General features: G+C 43.5%; 2 protein-coding genes across 7 annotated transcripts in view; one reads left to right on the top strand and one right to left on the bottom strand.

The window, feature by feature from the left end:
* Positions 1 to 10,898, bottom strand: part of ARV1 (ARV1 fatty acid homeostasis modulator) — a 68,392-nt gene extending 57,494 nt beyond the window's left edge. Inside the window, exon 1 of the mRNA XM_032806398.2 lies at positions 10,688 to 10,898. Coding sequence (XP_032662289.1) covers positions 10,688 to 10,786 — 99 coding nt within the window. The 5' untranslated portion in view covers positions 10,787 to 10,898. The remainder of the gene's footprint in view (positions 1 to 10,687) is intronic.
* Positions 10,899 to 10,958: 60 nt separating this feature from the next.
* Positions 10,959 to 15,603, top strand: part of TTC13 (tetratricopeptide repeat domain 13) — an 88,069-nt gene continuing 83,424 nt past the window's right edge. For 4 of the 6 annotated variants that reach the window (XR_004377297.2, XM_032806391.2, XM_032806392.2 and 1 more), the window contains exon 1: positions 11,038 to 11,286. Coding sequence is in view for 5 of the 6 variants with exons in the window: in XM_032806391.2 (XP_032662282.1) it covers positions 11,052 to 11,286 (235 nt within the window). In the remaining variant the exon portion in view is untranslated. Of the gene's footprint in view, positions 11,287 to 15,603 lie in introns of all 6 variants that reach the window. The other 2 variants (XM_032806394.2, XM_032806393.2) reach the window with 2 other exon arrangements.

A 15,603-nucleotide genomic window follows, 5' to 3' on the forward strand; every position in this document is an offset into this window, starting at 1 on the left:
TCCCAGCCTCCAGCGTTGGGATGATGTTCCAGCCAACATTTGCCCACCTGATTCTCTCTTGTACTTAGCGACTGACTTCAGCTATGCCACATGACCGGCATTCCATTTTATAGGGTTGGCAGGAGCCAAATTTTCAAATGACTTTGTGATAGCTCAACTGTTCCAAAGTTCCGACATTCCCTAAGAGAATAGAACTGATATGCCTGCGCACTAGGACCCTCAATGGTGAAGCCCATATATTTGCATACAACGACTGCATCTCTAGCCCCCACCCTGGGAGATACTGTCTATTTAACTTTAGGTTGGAAGGGCACTAGCAATACAGACCACATGTTAACACTGGTGTGAAGCAGTTGATGTCGAAAGGATACTTTACATACTTTATTTTTTGTTACTGGCTGTTGCAGACCAGTTTTCAATTACACAAGGGAGAGAAGGAAAGAACGATCTGCCTGGACTTGGCTGTCTCTCAAAGACCAGTATAGCAAGGAAAGCACTTTTTCAGTTAAAAACAATCTCACCACAGAATAACCTGGATCCTTGACCATCAGAAGATTAGCTAATTATCTTTGTTTACACCAGCCTGAATATGGATACATAAAATTGAAGAACTGTGTTCTTATATAATGGAGGTATAAGGACATCGAAGAAGGAAGCAAAATTCCCTTACAGCTGTGGTCTTTTCATGTTGCGTTGGGAGGCAGCAGAAGCAGTACTGATGGCAACAGTACAGAGCTGGGACAATATCTGAACATTAAGGGTGTGAACCCCCGCTTAGCCGTCGGCAAAAGCATGATAGTTAGGATAGTGAAAATATCATGATCAATTAAAATCACACTGGGAATTTTATAGACCAACTGTAAATAGGATTGACACAGCATTACCCCTCAACTCTTGCAAAAAGAACTTTGATTTTTAATAAACCACAAGTGCCAGACTTTCTATGTTGCATCTCAATACTGGAACATACCCCGCGTACAAACCCCTTATAACCAGTTGTTAAATACTGAACCAGAGGAAAACGTCCCACTTCTGACACCGACAAGGCTCCAGTTTCACTGGATTACCTCATCCAAATAGTCACATGACTAATCACTTCAGTTATGAGATGTATAATATGTCTATGGCTTCAGCAAAACATTGCACTGGTTTTTGACTGCATAGTATTTGAACGACTTTGATTCCATTTGCAGTATAGTGTGCTGTCCCAAGACAGTTAGAGAGACAGAGTTATGTACTTTTTATTGGACCTGTCTTCTGTTGTGAAGAACATGCTTTCAAGTGGTGGAAGCTTCAAATTTGCTCTCTTTTCAGACGAAATATTGTCTCAAGCAAGACATTACCTCACACACTTTGTTTCTCTTGATTTCCAATTAACAGATTGAAAATATTATTAAACCTCATGTTAAAATGTTATATATACTCTATTATTCTGGGTATACTGCTAGATATCCCAAATACAAGTTTGTTTTAAATCATAAAATACATAATAAGCCTAATTACAAACAATCCAATTTAATGTGATAAAATTAACAAGAAAGTTAGTAGCTTCCTACACTATTCAAACATCACTCATGACAAAGTTATATAGGTACTGTGGAAAGCAATATACAGGAGTAGTATTGTCCCTGTAATGAGAGATTTAGATAGATTGTTATTTAGACAATACTTTCTGAAAATTGTATTTCAGTTACTTTCCAACTTGCGCTTCTCATTGCACTCCAGCTCATCTTCTGATTGCGGGGGGGGCGCGGGGGGATGACTTTGACCACCGAGGGCTCATGGACAGGGCTGGAGATATGCCCTTTCGCCTCTCCAAGGCCCAGCCTCCATTCTCTGCTCCCTTTACATCGAGCGGCGTGACCTGCTGCTCTCCCCCTCCCTCGCTTAGGCATCATATTGGCACTAGGAAGATGAGCTGAGTTGAGGAGGAAAGCACCACGCTGGGGAACGGGTGAGCTGGGGAAGCTGCTGCGAGGACCAGCTTTGCTCCTGCCCCTGCAGGGTTGACGAGCGGTGATGGACGGTGGCAAGTAGGGGCTGCGATCGTGGCAGGCATGCATCAAATAGCTGACGCCTTCCTGTTGGCGCGTACCGAGGCTGGCCCCTGACGAGATATAACACTATTGCAATTTTAATATGTTCTTATAATATTACCATTTTAGCTAATCCTTCTACATACTACATACACTAACAAGGCGGGGTGTCACAGCTGGTCATTACATACGTGCATTTAAGACCGCGAATACATACGCTCCACTGTATCCGCCTTTTCGTTACCCTAGAAACTGAACGGCACATTCTAATGAGTTGCAGAGATTTTGGAAGCCCAATATTCGTCTTATCAGATGTCGCGGTTATCATCATTGATTCTCTAGATGGAGAAGAAAGAGGATGGAAATGTACAACGTATTCCATCAATAATAAATAGTTATCTCATGCCTTAGTGCCAGGCCTCTTATCTGAGTCAAGGAAGACATCACTACTCTGTGCTATTATCAACTAGGCTTAACCACTGCTTTTTAAGAAACAAAAAAAAATGACTTCACATATTCAATATGTTTACCGTATGCTGTTGCTAATATTATCAGAAATGTTCAAGATAAACCTGAAGTGACAGAACAAAGCTATTTACATTTTGTCCAAATTCCCTGCCAACTATTTGTTGAGGTACACATTTGGGAGTTTAGTTACAAATTTAGGGCTGAAAGTGGCGAATATTCACTATTTCGTGTTCTCAGCTCTAACACAGCCCAAATTATAATGCAACATATTACGCAATATATACCTCCTGATAATAACAATGACAATCCAACATTAACAAACGCTAATTTTTCTTTAGACATAAATTTTCTACACGCAACTGGCCACAAGGCAAATTTGTGCTTATTATCAAGGCAAATACAACAACTCAGTTGTAACAGACATAACATGAACAGCTAAAAACGGTAATTAGCACACCTCAGGTTCCATTCAATATCAAAAATCAAAAATTCAAAGTTCTTTATACACTCAAAATACATTCTGTTCATACCCTATTTTCATCCAACTTTACAGAAACTCATAAACAGCCATTAGGCAACAAAAACAGGTAAGCACTATCAAAAATGAATCTATAAAAAGAAAGGTCTAAAAACAATTCTTAAGGTTGAATACTCATTCTGTTTTAACTATGAATCAGTGAACATTGTAGAGGAAAACAGAAGTAGCCTTTAATGCCAAATGAAAGCACTGACAAAGTGAAGTGTTTGGAGCACATTGTCAGAAAAAAGGTAATTCATAATAATAAAAAAGGAAAGCTCTCAAATAGTACCTCTGAGTAGGTCGCCTTAATGCAGCATTAAGCACTGGATATGAAGGTAATTATAAGATTCTCATGCGGGCAACCCCTGCCGGTTGATAACCTCAGTCTCCAAGTTTCGGCGGCGATCTTGACAATTTGCGCGGTCCGCAAAACACTCACTTGATCCAGGTGCATGTTCTTGATTGGCGATTGAAAGGCTTACTTTCGTGTTTTCCTCTCCCAAGATTCTCACTGACTCATAGTTTAAGAACATAAATGGGATATTTCAGACCTTTAAGAATGGGTTTTAGACCTTCCTTATTTATAGCTTTCAATTTATGATATGGCGCTTACCTGGAACTGGTTTATTGTGTCCAATGCTTGTTTATCTGATTTCGGGGAGGTAGTATGGTGCAAGAAAATAGGTTCCTTACAGAATGTTAGTTTTAGGTATGAACAGACTTGATTTTGATTTTGATAGTGAATGATCGTTTAAGAACCTGATGGTTTGCCTCAATTAACCCGTTTGTTTGTAGCCGGATGTGGTCATGTTATCCTGTACAACCCGAGCTGCAACTTTGATGTACCTTGCAAATAGAAAGAAATTTGCTTGTAAGGCACAGTTCGTAGGAAGTACATGTTTAGGCCTAAAAAAAAAGGTTAGCTGTATGTATCATTTGGAAGTTTCGAGGTTCAATTAATCGCATATAAGACCTCGGTACCTATTTTTGCATCTTATATGGGCTGCTAGCCAGCTTAGAAAGAATAGTGTACATATCTCGCCACCTTTCAACCGCTAAAATGTGGGTACATAGAAACTCAAATGATGGGACACAAAAACAAAATAGTGACAGGAAGTTGGACAAAAGTGCTACAATACGTTGGTTCGGTCACTTCATTTATGATGAACATTGCTGATAAATAGCAAACAGCTAGATAGCAGTAATAACATTGATATGTGAAAGGTCTCATAGTTGGTTTTTTTGTTCTGATCAAGAGCAGTGCTTAACCCATAAGTTGGAAAAAGACCAGAGAGTACGGTGCTTTCCTGACCAAAGGAGACGCGCGATCACATAAAACTGGACCACCACTACTTACTGGCCACGTAGATACATTTAATGTATAGTATCTGATGAGAAAGCTTGACATTCCCATCCTCTCTTCTCCCACTAGAGCAACTTCAACTATATCAAATCACATAACAGACGCAAGCACAGAGGTCAATAATATATATATGCTCTCTGGGTTATTGCTCAACATATAAAACCCATGAGAGATCAGTCAAGGTAAGATCCTCAGTTTGCAGCAAAACAAAAGTACGACTTTAATGTAGTTATAGAAGATGTGATGATCTGTCAGGCTTAGAAAAATGCACAGGTTGCTATTGAAATAGATTTACTACAATACCCGGCCCGCTTGTCAATTTGCCGGCTAGTAGATTAGTAATCAAAGTTATAGTAAGTTCCCTGATATACCTCGCGTATCTAAATTGCTATCGAAATAATAGTAAACATCCTTGGTAAATACATATTAAATTCTCACTCTCATGGAATGTAATACGATCATCTTAAGTTAGCAGTGTCATACAGCTCTGGAACAATCTGACGGTACGCGTGCACCCCACCAACAGCAGTCCCGAAAGCTCCGTTATATTTTTAGGCGATATAGATAGCTCCTTCTAAGCTGCGACTCCTGAGTCCCGGCCCTCAGCCCCCTGCCCACCGCTCTCCCTGCACCGGGCAGAGGCAGAAGCTTGCAGTCCTCGGCCCAAGTCTGCGTCCCATTCATACCACCGCATATCTCTTCCCACCACAGCGTGGGCTTCTAGTCCCGCTGCTCCATCCTCTCCTGTTCTCCTACTCCATCTAGCTCGGAGAGCTCCTAGGCGTTATAGGTGCCGTGGTACGTCAAGACTCGACGCAGCTCACGCAGCTCGTTAGAGGTAGTCAGCGAAGACGTAGGATGGCAGGGCCCGGAGAGGGCTGCAACAAGCATATATCCTTACCAAGCCCACCTGCACTCACCTTCACTCAGCCTGGCTCACTGGACATCATCTAACTCGGACTTGCGCCACAGTGCCAGTAAACAGGAAAAAGCCCCACGAACTTTAAATTACATTTCCTTCTTCCACTGAGCTCTGAGCACATGTAGCGATGCAGTCCCAAATCCAAAAAGAGCTCCAGATGACCCAGCGCAGATACTGGATCGATCGCTGCTATGGGAGACGACAATCTTTCCATCAAGCTCCGTGTACAAGATCAAATCCAAGGCGTTTGAAAAAATCTCCAGCTACACATGGCTGCTGACAAGCGTACGGAAACCAAAAATCATGCATGCCATGGAGGAGTGAACTAGACTCCATCTATCCCAGTCCACAGCCAGTCTCCAAAACTATTTGCTTTTGGCTGATCGTCCACCTGTAGCTTCAAAACATGCTCCAGCATGATTCAGATATAGCTCGTCATTTCTCCCTCCACCACCACATGAAAGAAAGGAAAGAAATCGCTTTCCTAATTTCAATTCACACCTATGTCTACTGAATCTGTGAACGATGCTGCAGCAGTGAAGAGCAGTATCCGCTTTTCGCTCTCCCTGGCAACAGTACAATATGATCTATCTGTCTTCACCACAGCCGTGAATGCTCCGCGTATGCCCAGTGAGGTGCCGGGCGCACCTGAGTAAAATAGGAATGATTCCCGTCAGTCCCATAGATGTACAAACGGCTGGTAACCGTCCTCATCATGCACTTGGGCTGAGTCATCACCCCTCCTTTCATGTGTAAATAAAAGATCTGTATGCCTGGATATCATAGCAACGGAGGCTGCCTCCCCCTGATTGTTATCTCCTAACAAGTCACTGTTCATTTCCGCACAGTTAGCCCGAATGTGGGAGGCGGAAGCATCCGGTGTGTCAGACAATCCCTGTAATGCATGCACTCGTATTTCTGCCGCGGGGGGGGGGGGGGATCTGACATGAGCCCGGGCTCTCTGATTACACTGTTCTCTAGTACACTTGCCCATATTCTAGCAGGACACTCTATTTTTATCCAAAAGAGAGGAGATTGACTCGGAGTCATTCCCATTTTTGCCTTGCGCCCCCGCCAACTCAGCCAGCGGTACCACATGACGCTAGCACGCATAAGAAAATAACTCTTTCATTGCAATAAATGCAGACGGACGAACGAGAAACCGTCCCTATCGTGACAAACAATGAATCTGCTGATTGTAGCGCAGCATATCGCCTCTGTCAGCGCGCAAATCGTGAACATATGGTACAGCAAAAAAAAAAAAAAAGCTGAACGGCCCATGGTTCTGGACTATGGCGATCTGCCAGGGCCATCCAAGTGGAAAAAGGGCACAGAAAATAATGTCTGTGTTGCGTTCCAGAGAGGACATGACTGACGACATCTTAGCCCGGAACGATCTGACCAATATTTTTGCCCTCAGGGAGTGGGATCTCAACTGATTCGAAGGCGCGAGAGACTGCTGAATATGGGATAGCTACGAATGTACCCAGTGCAAGCTCGCTGGAAATCGACGCTAGCCTCGGACCATGGACGCACACCACCGAATTAATGTGCTTAGTGTGGCCACGTGCACTCGACTTTATACAATCTGTTTTACAAAACCGGTTTATGTAAAATCAGAATAATCCCGTAGTGTAGACGTACCCTAAGACTGACTGACCACCAAATTGAGGGGAAGAGGAAAGATCCATTCCAAACATACGGCTTGACTAGTGTGTGTGTGTGTGGGGGTGAGGCGGGGGGAGGTTTGCAGGAGGATGAGGAAGTAGACAGAAAACAAAACAAAATTTAGACTGATATTGGGGTGTGTGTGGTGTTCTTGTTTACGAGGAGGGTGTCAGGGCCGATGAGGGGTGAGATCATGAGGGTGAAGGTGGGCTGTATGGAACCATATTAAAAACTGAAAAAATGTTTCATGACCATTTTATTAGGTTTAACTCAGGTTTTTTAATCAATCACACAAATTAAAGTTGGCTACTCGAGCCTTCTATGAAGCACTATATCTACATCCTTCTTGGTTTCTTGTTATAATTTTGCAAAACTCTGTTAATGAACTTCTTGAATGCAATCCATTCATCTTTGGTGGCTTCTCATGGGTCCAGTACTTCCATTCCTTCAACTGATATGCTCATTAGTTCATTCACATGATCAGGCAGAAGGCGATTTCTTTCAGAACACACAATTCTATTCAGTGATGAAAAAGAAAGCTCAACTGTAGCTGTTGTGACTGGCAGTAGCAAGAGAAGAATTCCTACTTCTTTCATCCCAGGAAACAGCATGAAGATTGGGTTGAGCCACTAGTGATGATAAAAAAGTTGAAGTCAAATCTTCATTCATTCGTCGTACGATATTCCACTCTGTGTTCAAATTCTTTACTCTGTCCTGAGCACGTGGCAGCCCCATTGCTGGTAGTGCCTTACTCCACTCAATTGTTGATGTTTTATAGGACACAGATCTGTAAAAGTTATGTAAAAGCTGAACAGAATCTAGAAGTCACTGTTGTAGATTTTTAAGAAGTCTGTGTACTTTTTCAGTTGTATTAACAAACACTTCTTGACCTCTTTACTTAAGGATTCAATATAAATGCCTTCATTAGTCAACTTTTGGACTGAAGTCTTTGCTTCTTTCAGTACTTTTTCAATGGATAACTCTCTGATACAAATGTAGCTTCTATTGCTGGACAAAGATCTACTACTGTTGTAGCAGATGCCTGGATGGCATTGTTTAATGAACCAAGTGGTTTCAACAGTAGACTTACAAGAGAGAGAATGGCAAGTCTTCTCTGAACGTAGTAGCAAAAGTAATCCACCAGCCTCACTACTTAGATCCATCCTATCTTGGTAGATACTTTCCAAAGCCTGTAATAACGGCTGAAGTAATTTTAAGACAACAGCCAAAGATCACTCATGAGAAAGCCAGAGGATTTTCCCAGGTTGGACTAATTTGAACTTCAGTCCCAGTATATCTTCTATATTTTCCAAGATATTCAGTCTTGTTGGACTTTTGCTGAAAAAAAGAATATAATGAAGACATTATATTTATTGCTTTTTAAATGTATTTTGAAAAGTCTGCAGCTCGTACTAGCGCGACTTGGAGTAGATGGCCTCTGCAGTGCGTATAGGAGAAATTAGGGATACATTTATCTGAGCAAAGCTTGTACTCCACCATGTCTTCCAGAGAAATTTGCAGCTCCATCAAATGCACAAGCAGCCATCTGTTTATGGTCCAATTGACAAGCATTTAATTCTTCTAAGATGTGGGTTGTCACAGATGCAGCCGATGTGTCTTCTGTAACTTGAACATCTAGAAATGCATCTACTGGCCTATCTCTGACATCAAGATAACGTTCACAATGACTTAATACTTGATGCCCATTTGCATCAGTGCATTAATCAGACATATATGCACAATTCTTTGAATGTGGTGAGAAAGTTCTTCACTTTTTCAACTGTTGAGTCTTTCACTGTTTCACCATATGCTTCTAGTCAGTCAGTTGAGTTTCTTGCCGAAAGATAGTTAGCATTTGCTGGTCTTGTTCAGAACCAGTGTTCAACTTCAGGATGAACAAGTGACAATGCATTTAGCACTGGCCTCCAGTTTGTAGCGTGTGGTATATCTTACTTAAATAGAAAGTATGATGCAACAGCCACGTTTGTTCGCATGAACTGTGTTGTGTCTCCAGCATTCTTAACAGCCTCATTAAACACGCACAAGTGTTGTCCTTGATCAGCAGAGACTCAGAGTTCAGAGGTGTTTTCACATGAGTTTACCTCCCGGGTGGGGGGCAAGAAGGCACCTTGCTCATTTCCCCAGCTGCTCACTGTTTGCTCTGCCCACTGCTGTTCGTTGTGCCACTGTTCACTCCATTGCTCTGTTGCCAATGGCCCTGCACAGTCACCTTCTGCTGCCACCTGCCACTGTGGCCTCTGTGAGTTGCTCTCTTGAGGTTCCACCCACCTCTCAGTGATTTCAGCTGAGCTCTCAGTGGGGGAACCTCGCTGCTAGTGCAGACTGGGCTGTCTCTTCCACAGAAACACTGTCCCACAGTAGATCTAAGCACTTAGACCTGATTATGAGTGATTTCAGCTATAGTGGTCACTTAACAAAACAAAAGACTATCTATGGAGCCTAATCAGCTCTGTCTTTAAACAGTGGAGAGGGGCAAGTCAAATAGTACTTGTGACTCAGGCAGATCATCAAGCAAAACACCTGTTCCCACCCTTTGTCTTGATGCCCTCAGTCAGCACAGGCTAAGTACAGTTCTACTGCCCTTTACTCAGACAATAACAACATTTACACCCCAGCCCCCTGCATTCAGGTGGTTTCTAACCCAACCCCAGCCAAAATCTATCACTTGGGCAACACAGCTCTGTTTGCTGGATACCTAGGTAGATTAGGTATGAATGTAAACACAATCTGGTCCTGAAGCCTTTCCCCCCCAGTTCACTAGCTCTCAGGGAGAGCTTATTTAGACTTAATTTCAAATTATGATTCGTACGCAATTAGGTTGGCCAACATCACCGAAATGAATGCACTGATATTGTCATAAAAAACAGCTGTATAAGGAAGCTAGTCTATGTTCATACTTTTCAAATCTATTATACATTTTCAGATCCATGTATTTTATCATACACTTTATATGCTTTAAAAAGGTATATGAATGTTTCAATTTCAATTCAAATTTCCCAGCAATCACTAAATTGGCAACACTGTATGTAACTAGTTCACAAAACTGGGGGGGGGGGATTCAGGGGGAGGGAAATCCCTGGGTGGGTTTGTGGGAATAAGAGATTAAAGAGATGTGGGACAACAATACCTCTCACAGAACTGGAAGGGACCCTGAAAGATCATTGAGTCCAGCCCCCTGTCTTCACTAGCAGGACCAAGTACTGATTTGGCCCAATCCCTAGATGGCCCCCCTCAAGGACTGAGCTCACAAGCCTGGGTTTAGAGGCCAATGCTTAAACCACTGAGCTATCCCTCCCCCCATAACAATCACACCGCACAACGTCCTGGAACAACCTGTAGGACTGAGCCGTTGGGGTGGGGGGAGAGGAGGGAACGGGACAGAACCCAGGTTGTTGATTCCCGGTCCCGGGCTAGACAGCCGGGGTAATCCCTGCCACAACGCCGCTCGCACAGGGGATGCCCCCGGGACGGCTTGAAGGTTGCTCGGGCTGCGGACGCCGCGTAAGTGTGCGTGTTTGTACGTACAATACAGAGAGCAAAGGGGCCGGTGTGACTAAAACACCCGCTCAGGGCGTCCAGCCCCGAACCGGGACCGACAGGGCCTGAGGCTGGGTGACCCCACCCGCTTCACAGACACCCTCACCCCGGAGCTCCCACCCCACTGACCGCCCCCGGCCCGGCCCACTCACGCAGATAGCGATGCGCAGCACCCCGCGCTGATAGTCCCTGTACAGCTCAGGAGCTTCCCGGTTGCACTCGACGCACCTGTACCTGCCGGGCTCCCCCATCCCTAGCGAGAGGCCGTTACCAGGGGAACCCCTCTCCCGGCCGCTTCAACTTGCCTCGCTTCCCAGTTCAGGGCAATGAGGCGAAGAAACGCCGCGCAGTGCATCATGGGAGTTGTAGTTTCCAGACTGTGGTCGTTCAAGGGATGCAACGGTCGGAAACTACAACTCCCATAAGGGAGCGAGGCCGCAGCTTCCCCCACCTGTCGCCGTGGGGGAGCGCGGCAGAAAGGAACCACCTTGAACATGCCAGGGGGAAGGCGCACGCATGCGCGCTGAGAAGATGGCATCTGCCACCGGGACCTGCTGTTCCTGGGGCGCCGTTGCGCTGGGGCAGTTCGTGCTGCTGCTGTTGGGGGCGGCCCGGGCGGCGCTGGCCCTGACCGAGTACTACCCGGCCCTGTCGTTACTCAAGCAGGAGCTGCAGCGGCAGCAGCTGCAGGGCCAGGCTGGGGGCTGCCCCCAGGCGCCGGACTGGGGGGAACAATACTCGGCCGAGTGCGGTAAGTCGGGTCGGGCAGTGCCATGTCCTGCCCCGCTGCCTGCTGGGGGAGCCGCCGGGCAAGGTCCAGCGGAGGGGGCGCCCCAGACCGGCGGCAGGGAGGGGGGCATGGGAGGGGTTCCCCTTTGTCCTCTGTGTGTGGGGGGCGTGTCACCGGGCGTGAGTGCGCGTGGGAGGCGCGCGGGAGGCGCGCGGCGGGTCCTGGGGTGTGAGTGCGCGTAGGGTGTGCGCGGCGGGTTCTTCCTGTCCGTGGCTCTGGTGAGGTGCTGGCCGCCAGTCATTCCTTGGTGCCCTTCGCCGCGGGGTCCTTCCTCCCAGCCCCGGGAAGGGTCCCATAGCTACTTAGCCTGCGAGCAGTGGGTTTGCCCTGTTTTGCTTGGCCAGCATTGGCCTCTCTGCCATCCCGCTGTCTCCGCGGTGCCATGAGCCTGGCAAGCCTCTGATGTGAGAGGTGAATGGTCAATACCTCCGTGAGGTACCTGTCACCTGAAGGCAGTGGGATGATGTGGACTTCTCCCGTCCTTTGACTGTGTCTTGGAAAAGGAAGGGGTGTGAGCGATAGAGGCATTTCTAGTGAAATTCACTTCTTTTCTCTGCTTTGTGGGGCCGGGATGACCCTGGAGGTGACTGAAAGTAAAACAGGAAAAACAAAGCACAGATTGATCCCTTGTCACAGAGACACTGATCAATTTCAGATAGAAGAGAGAATTTTGGCTCACATCCTCTCAGCTGCTTTGCATGGGCAAACATTGCAGGGCTTAATTTGGGCACAAGTCCATGAACATGAAGAAATTTGTAGGCTCTGGTCCTTTAATTATAAGAAATGCTGGTGATACAGCCCTTATTTTTGGATAACTCAGCTTCAGCTAATCAAGATTTAAATGTTCAGTGTAACTTATTGTTACAGTATCTTTTGTATAAAATGTATTCCTAACAAACACTTTAGAGTTGTATAGTACATTAAAAATTATCAATGATGGTACCAAATCATGACTTTGGCTGTTGCAATAAGCTAACACGAAGAAAAAAGTTTTCAGTTTTCAAAAGGCCAACAGAAAGTGAGAGTCCTCTTGACTGATATCGCTGGTTCTAATTCAAAATGAATGAAAAGAGAGCTGGCAGGTTTGCAAAGTGCAAATACAGAGCCTGTGCAAGCCTGAATTGTGTATTTGGTGGTATGGAGATTTGCCAGCTCCTTATTTGTTAGTGTGTTGAATAGGATTCAGTTTAAAAAAACAAAAAAAAGTTGTCTTGCTGGTAAAGTTAATGTTTCACTGATTCTATTTGTTTTGTTGTTAATAAAGAATCTGCTTAATTTAGACCCTAATCTTGCAAAGGTTTAAGTATTTGCATAATTTTACTCGCATGAGAAGCCAGCAGTGGGACTAAAGTTCTGCATACACTTGAGTCTTTGTAGGACATTCAGTATAACATTTGATCATAAGCACGTATTTATTCATCCTTTGTGACTTAGATATAATGCACATCACTTACAGGCAATACATGTGAACAAAACCAAATGAATATAGAATTATGAAAAAAAGAAAAAACAAAATCCAATGTAATAGAGAAACTGCCAGATTTATTTATGTAGCTTGTAACTTCCCTGTGTTGTTTTGCGATGTGTGTACTGGCATATCCTGCTAAGGTTATTCAGAGAAGTTTAAAACAAGTTTAGCAAAGACTTGTGAAAAAATATTTTTGTCTGTATATGTAAATATGTATATTTGGATATGGAAATATATTTCGCTCTGCTCTTAAGACTGCTGCCCTTTAAATTGTTCATGTAAAGCATCCACTTTACAGCAAATGGTTAGTTCAGGGGTCGGCAACCTTTCAGAAGTGGTGTGCTGAGTCTTCATTTATTCATTCTCTAATTTATTGTTTCACATGCCAATAATACATTTTAACCTTTCTAGAAGGTCTCTTTCTATGTCTATAATATATAACTAAACTATTGTTGAATGTAAAGTAAATAAGGTTTCAAAATGTTTAAGAAGCTTCATTTAAAATTAAATTAAAATGCAGAGCCCCCAGAGCAGTGGTCAGGACCTGGGCAGTGTGAGTGCCACTGAAAATCAGCTCATGTGCCATAGGTTGCCTACCCCTGGGTTAGTTGTTTGTATTACTGTAGCACCTAGAAGCCTTAGTCAGGGACTACATTCCCATTTTGCTAGGTGCTGTAAAAACACAATACAAAATTGGTCCACGCTTCGAAGGATATAAAACACAAAATTCTTAGCACTGTTTGTTCGTTCCATGTAGCCTGCAGATAAAGCAGATCTGGTATTTTTATATGTTTACAGGTTACATCCTAATATAACATAGCTTATCCATTCCAGTGTACTGCTGTTTCTTATGTTTATAATGAAATAGGTACTTGTATGACAGGCTGAATTAGGATTCTTCAATGGAGAGATGTTTGGAAGATGAAAATTTCGATGTACTGGTTGGGATATAGCTTGTATGAAAGATGTTATGCAAAATAAAACATGTAAAATGGTAGTTCATGATTAGTTAAACTAATAATATCAAGCAGAGAGTTCTGTGGCACCTTATAGACTAACAAACGTGTTGGAGCATGAGCTTTCATGGGTGAATGGCACCTTATAGACTAATAAACGTGTTGGAGCATGAGCTTTCATGGGTGAATACACATCCGATGAAGTGGGTATTCACCCATGAAAGCTCATGCTCCAACACGTTTGTTAGTCTATAAGGTGCCACAGAACTCTGCCACTTTTACAGATCCAGACTAACACGGCTGTCCCTCTGGTACTTAAAAATATCATGTACATTAACATTAAGTTGAAAGTTTTTCTTCCTTATGACTGCATTGATCATACAGCGACTCCTTATTGATTTAACTATGAAACAATATCTATGCTAGTTTTAAAACCAGTGGCACACCAATCCATTGTCAGCTGTTTACAGATCTTTCAGTTCTGGTTAAATGAATCAATAATTGGAAAAAGCTCTCCTTTTGGCTAAGAGGATTTGGTTTTCTCAAACTTCCCCACTGCTGTCATGCTCTGTCAGTTCCTGTCTATATTGTAGATCCAGTATGGCTTCTCCTCTGGCTGGATTCTCTACTTTGTGGTTCATAAAGTTGTCTTCTGCGTAACCTAAGAAACAATTTCATGCAAGTTTGACAGTATTTATTAACCTAAAGATTTATGGGTAGTGAAATCCCTCCATAAATAGACTAATCTTAGAGTTTTGAGAATCTTGTAAATTGGTTCAGAATTTCTTTTTAAATGTCCTCTCTATACTGTGATTTGTAACAGATAGTCCACTCTAATTTTTCCCTTGTATCCTTACGCAAAGAACTTAATCATTAAACACATAGTAGTTGAATTGTAGCTCACTGGCATAGTAAATAGTTCTGATGTAATGGCATGGCACTCCACCCCCTCCACCTTGATTCTTTATGCAGATTAGACATTTGCAGGAATTACTGGATTAAACTTTATAGCATGCATTAGGCAGAAGGTCACACTAGGTGATCGTTGTAGTCCCTTCTGGTTTTAAAATCTGTGAATCTTGGGCTCCTCAAACAGTATAATTCCTGTTATGAGAATGATCCCACCAAGTTTCATTTATGGTTCATTTAGAATCATAACTTCATTTTCTACTGGCAGTGACTAATTTTTAGTTACCGTTCCAACTTGTGTTTTATAACTAGACTGTGTTGCTTTTTGCGCTCTCTCTCTCTCTCTCTCTGAATTACCTAATTATACCATTTTTGTTTGTTTTATAATCAGGACACACAAGTAAGATGTTTCCTACAATAGTAAAGAGGAGGAGCAACAGCTTAACAAAATTGAAACAAGAAGGCTGTTACAGAGTTTTCTTGCATTTCTGCTGATAAATATTTTTTAAAACATTGCTATTTGCAGTAGATAAACAAAGGATTAATTTTTTTTTGCACATGTGGTAGAAGTCTTTTGTCTTCTTCAATATTTAAACTGGTGATATACCAATCTCCTAGAACTGGAAAGGACCTCGAAAGGTCATTGAGTCCAGCCTCCTGCCTTCACTAGCAGGACCAATTTTTGCCCCAGATCCCTAAGTGGCTCCATCAAGGATTGAACTCAGAACTCTGGGTTTAGCAGGCCAATGCTCAAGCCACTGAGCTATTCAAACTGGTGAAGAAGATTTTTAGTTCAGTTTCTTGTGTAACCCTTCTGCCCCTCTGACTTGGCAGCAACAAGGGCCGGGTTCAGTATGCAGGGGTTCCGTTTCGATAACACAATGCATAACCGGCTTGAGCCCCCACCCAGTGACCTAGGACACTTACATACCACACGCTCCTGGG

The sequence above is a fragment of the Chelonoidis abingdonii genome, chromosome 3, assembly GCF_003597395.2.
Source record: "Chelonoidis abingdonii isolate Lonesome George chromosome 3, CheloAbing_2.0, whole genome shotgun sequence".
Taxonomy (NCBI): domain Eukaryota; kingdom Metazoa; phylum Chordata; order Testudines; family Testudinidae; genus Chelonoidis; species Chelonoidis abingdonii.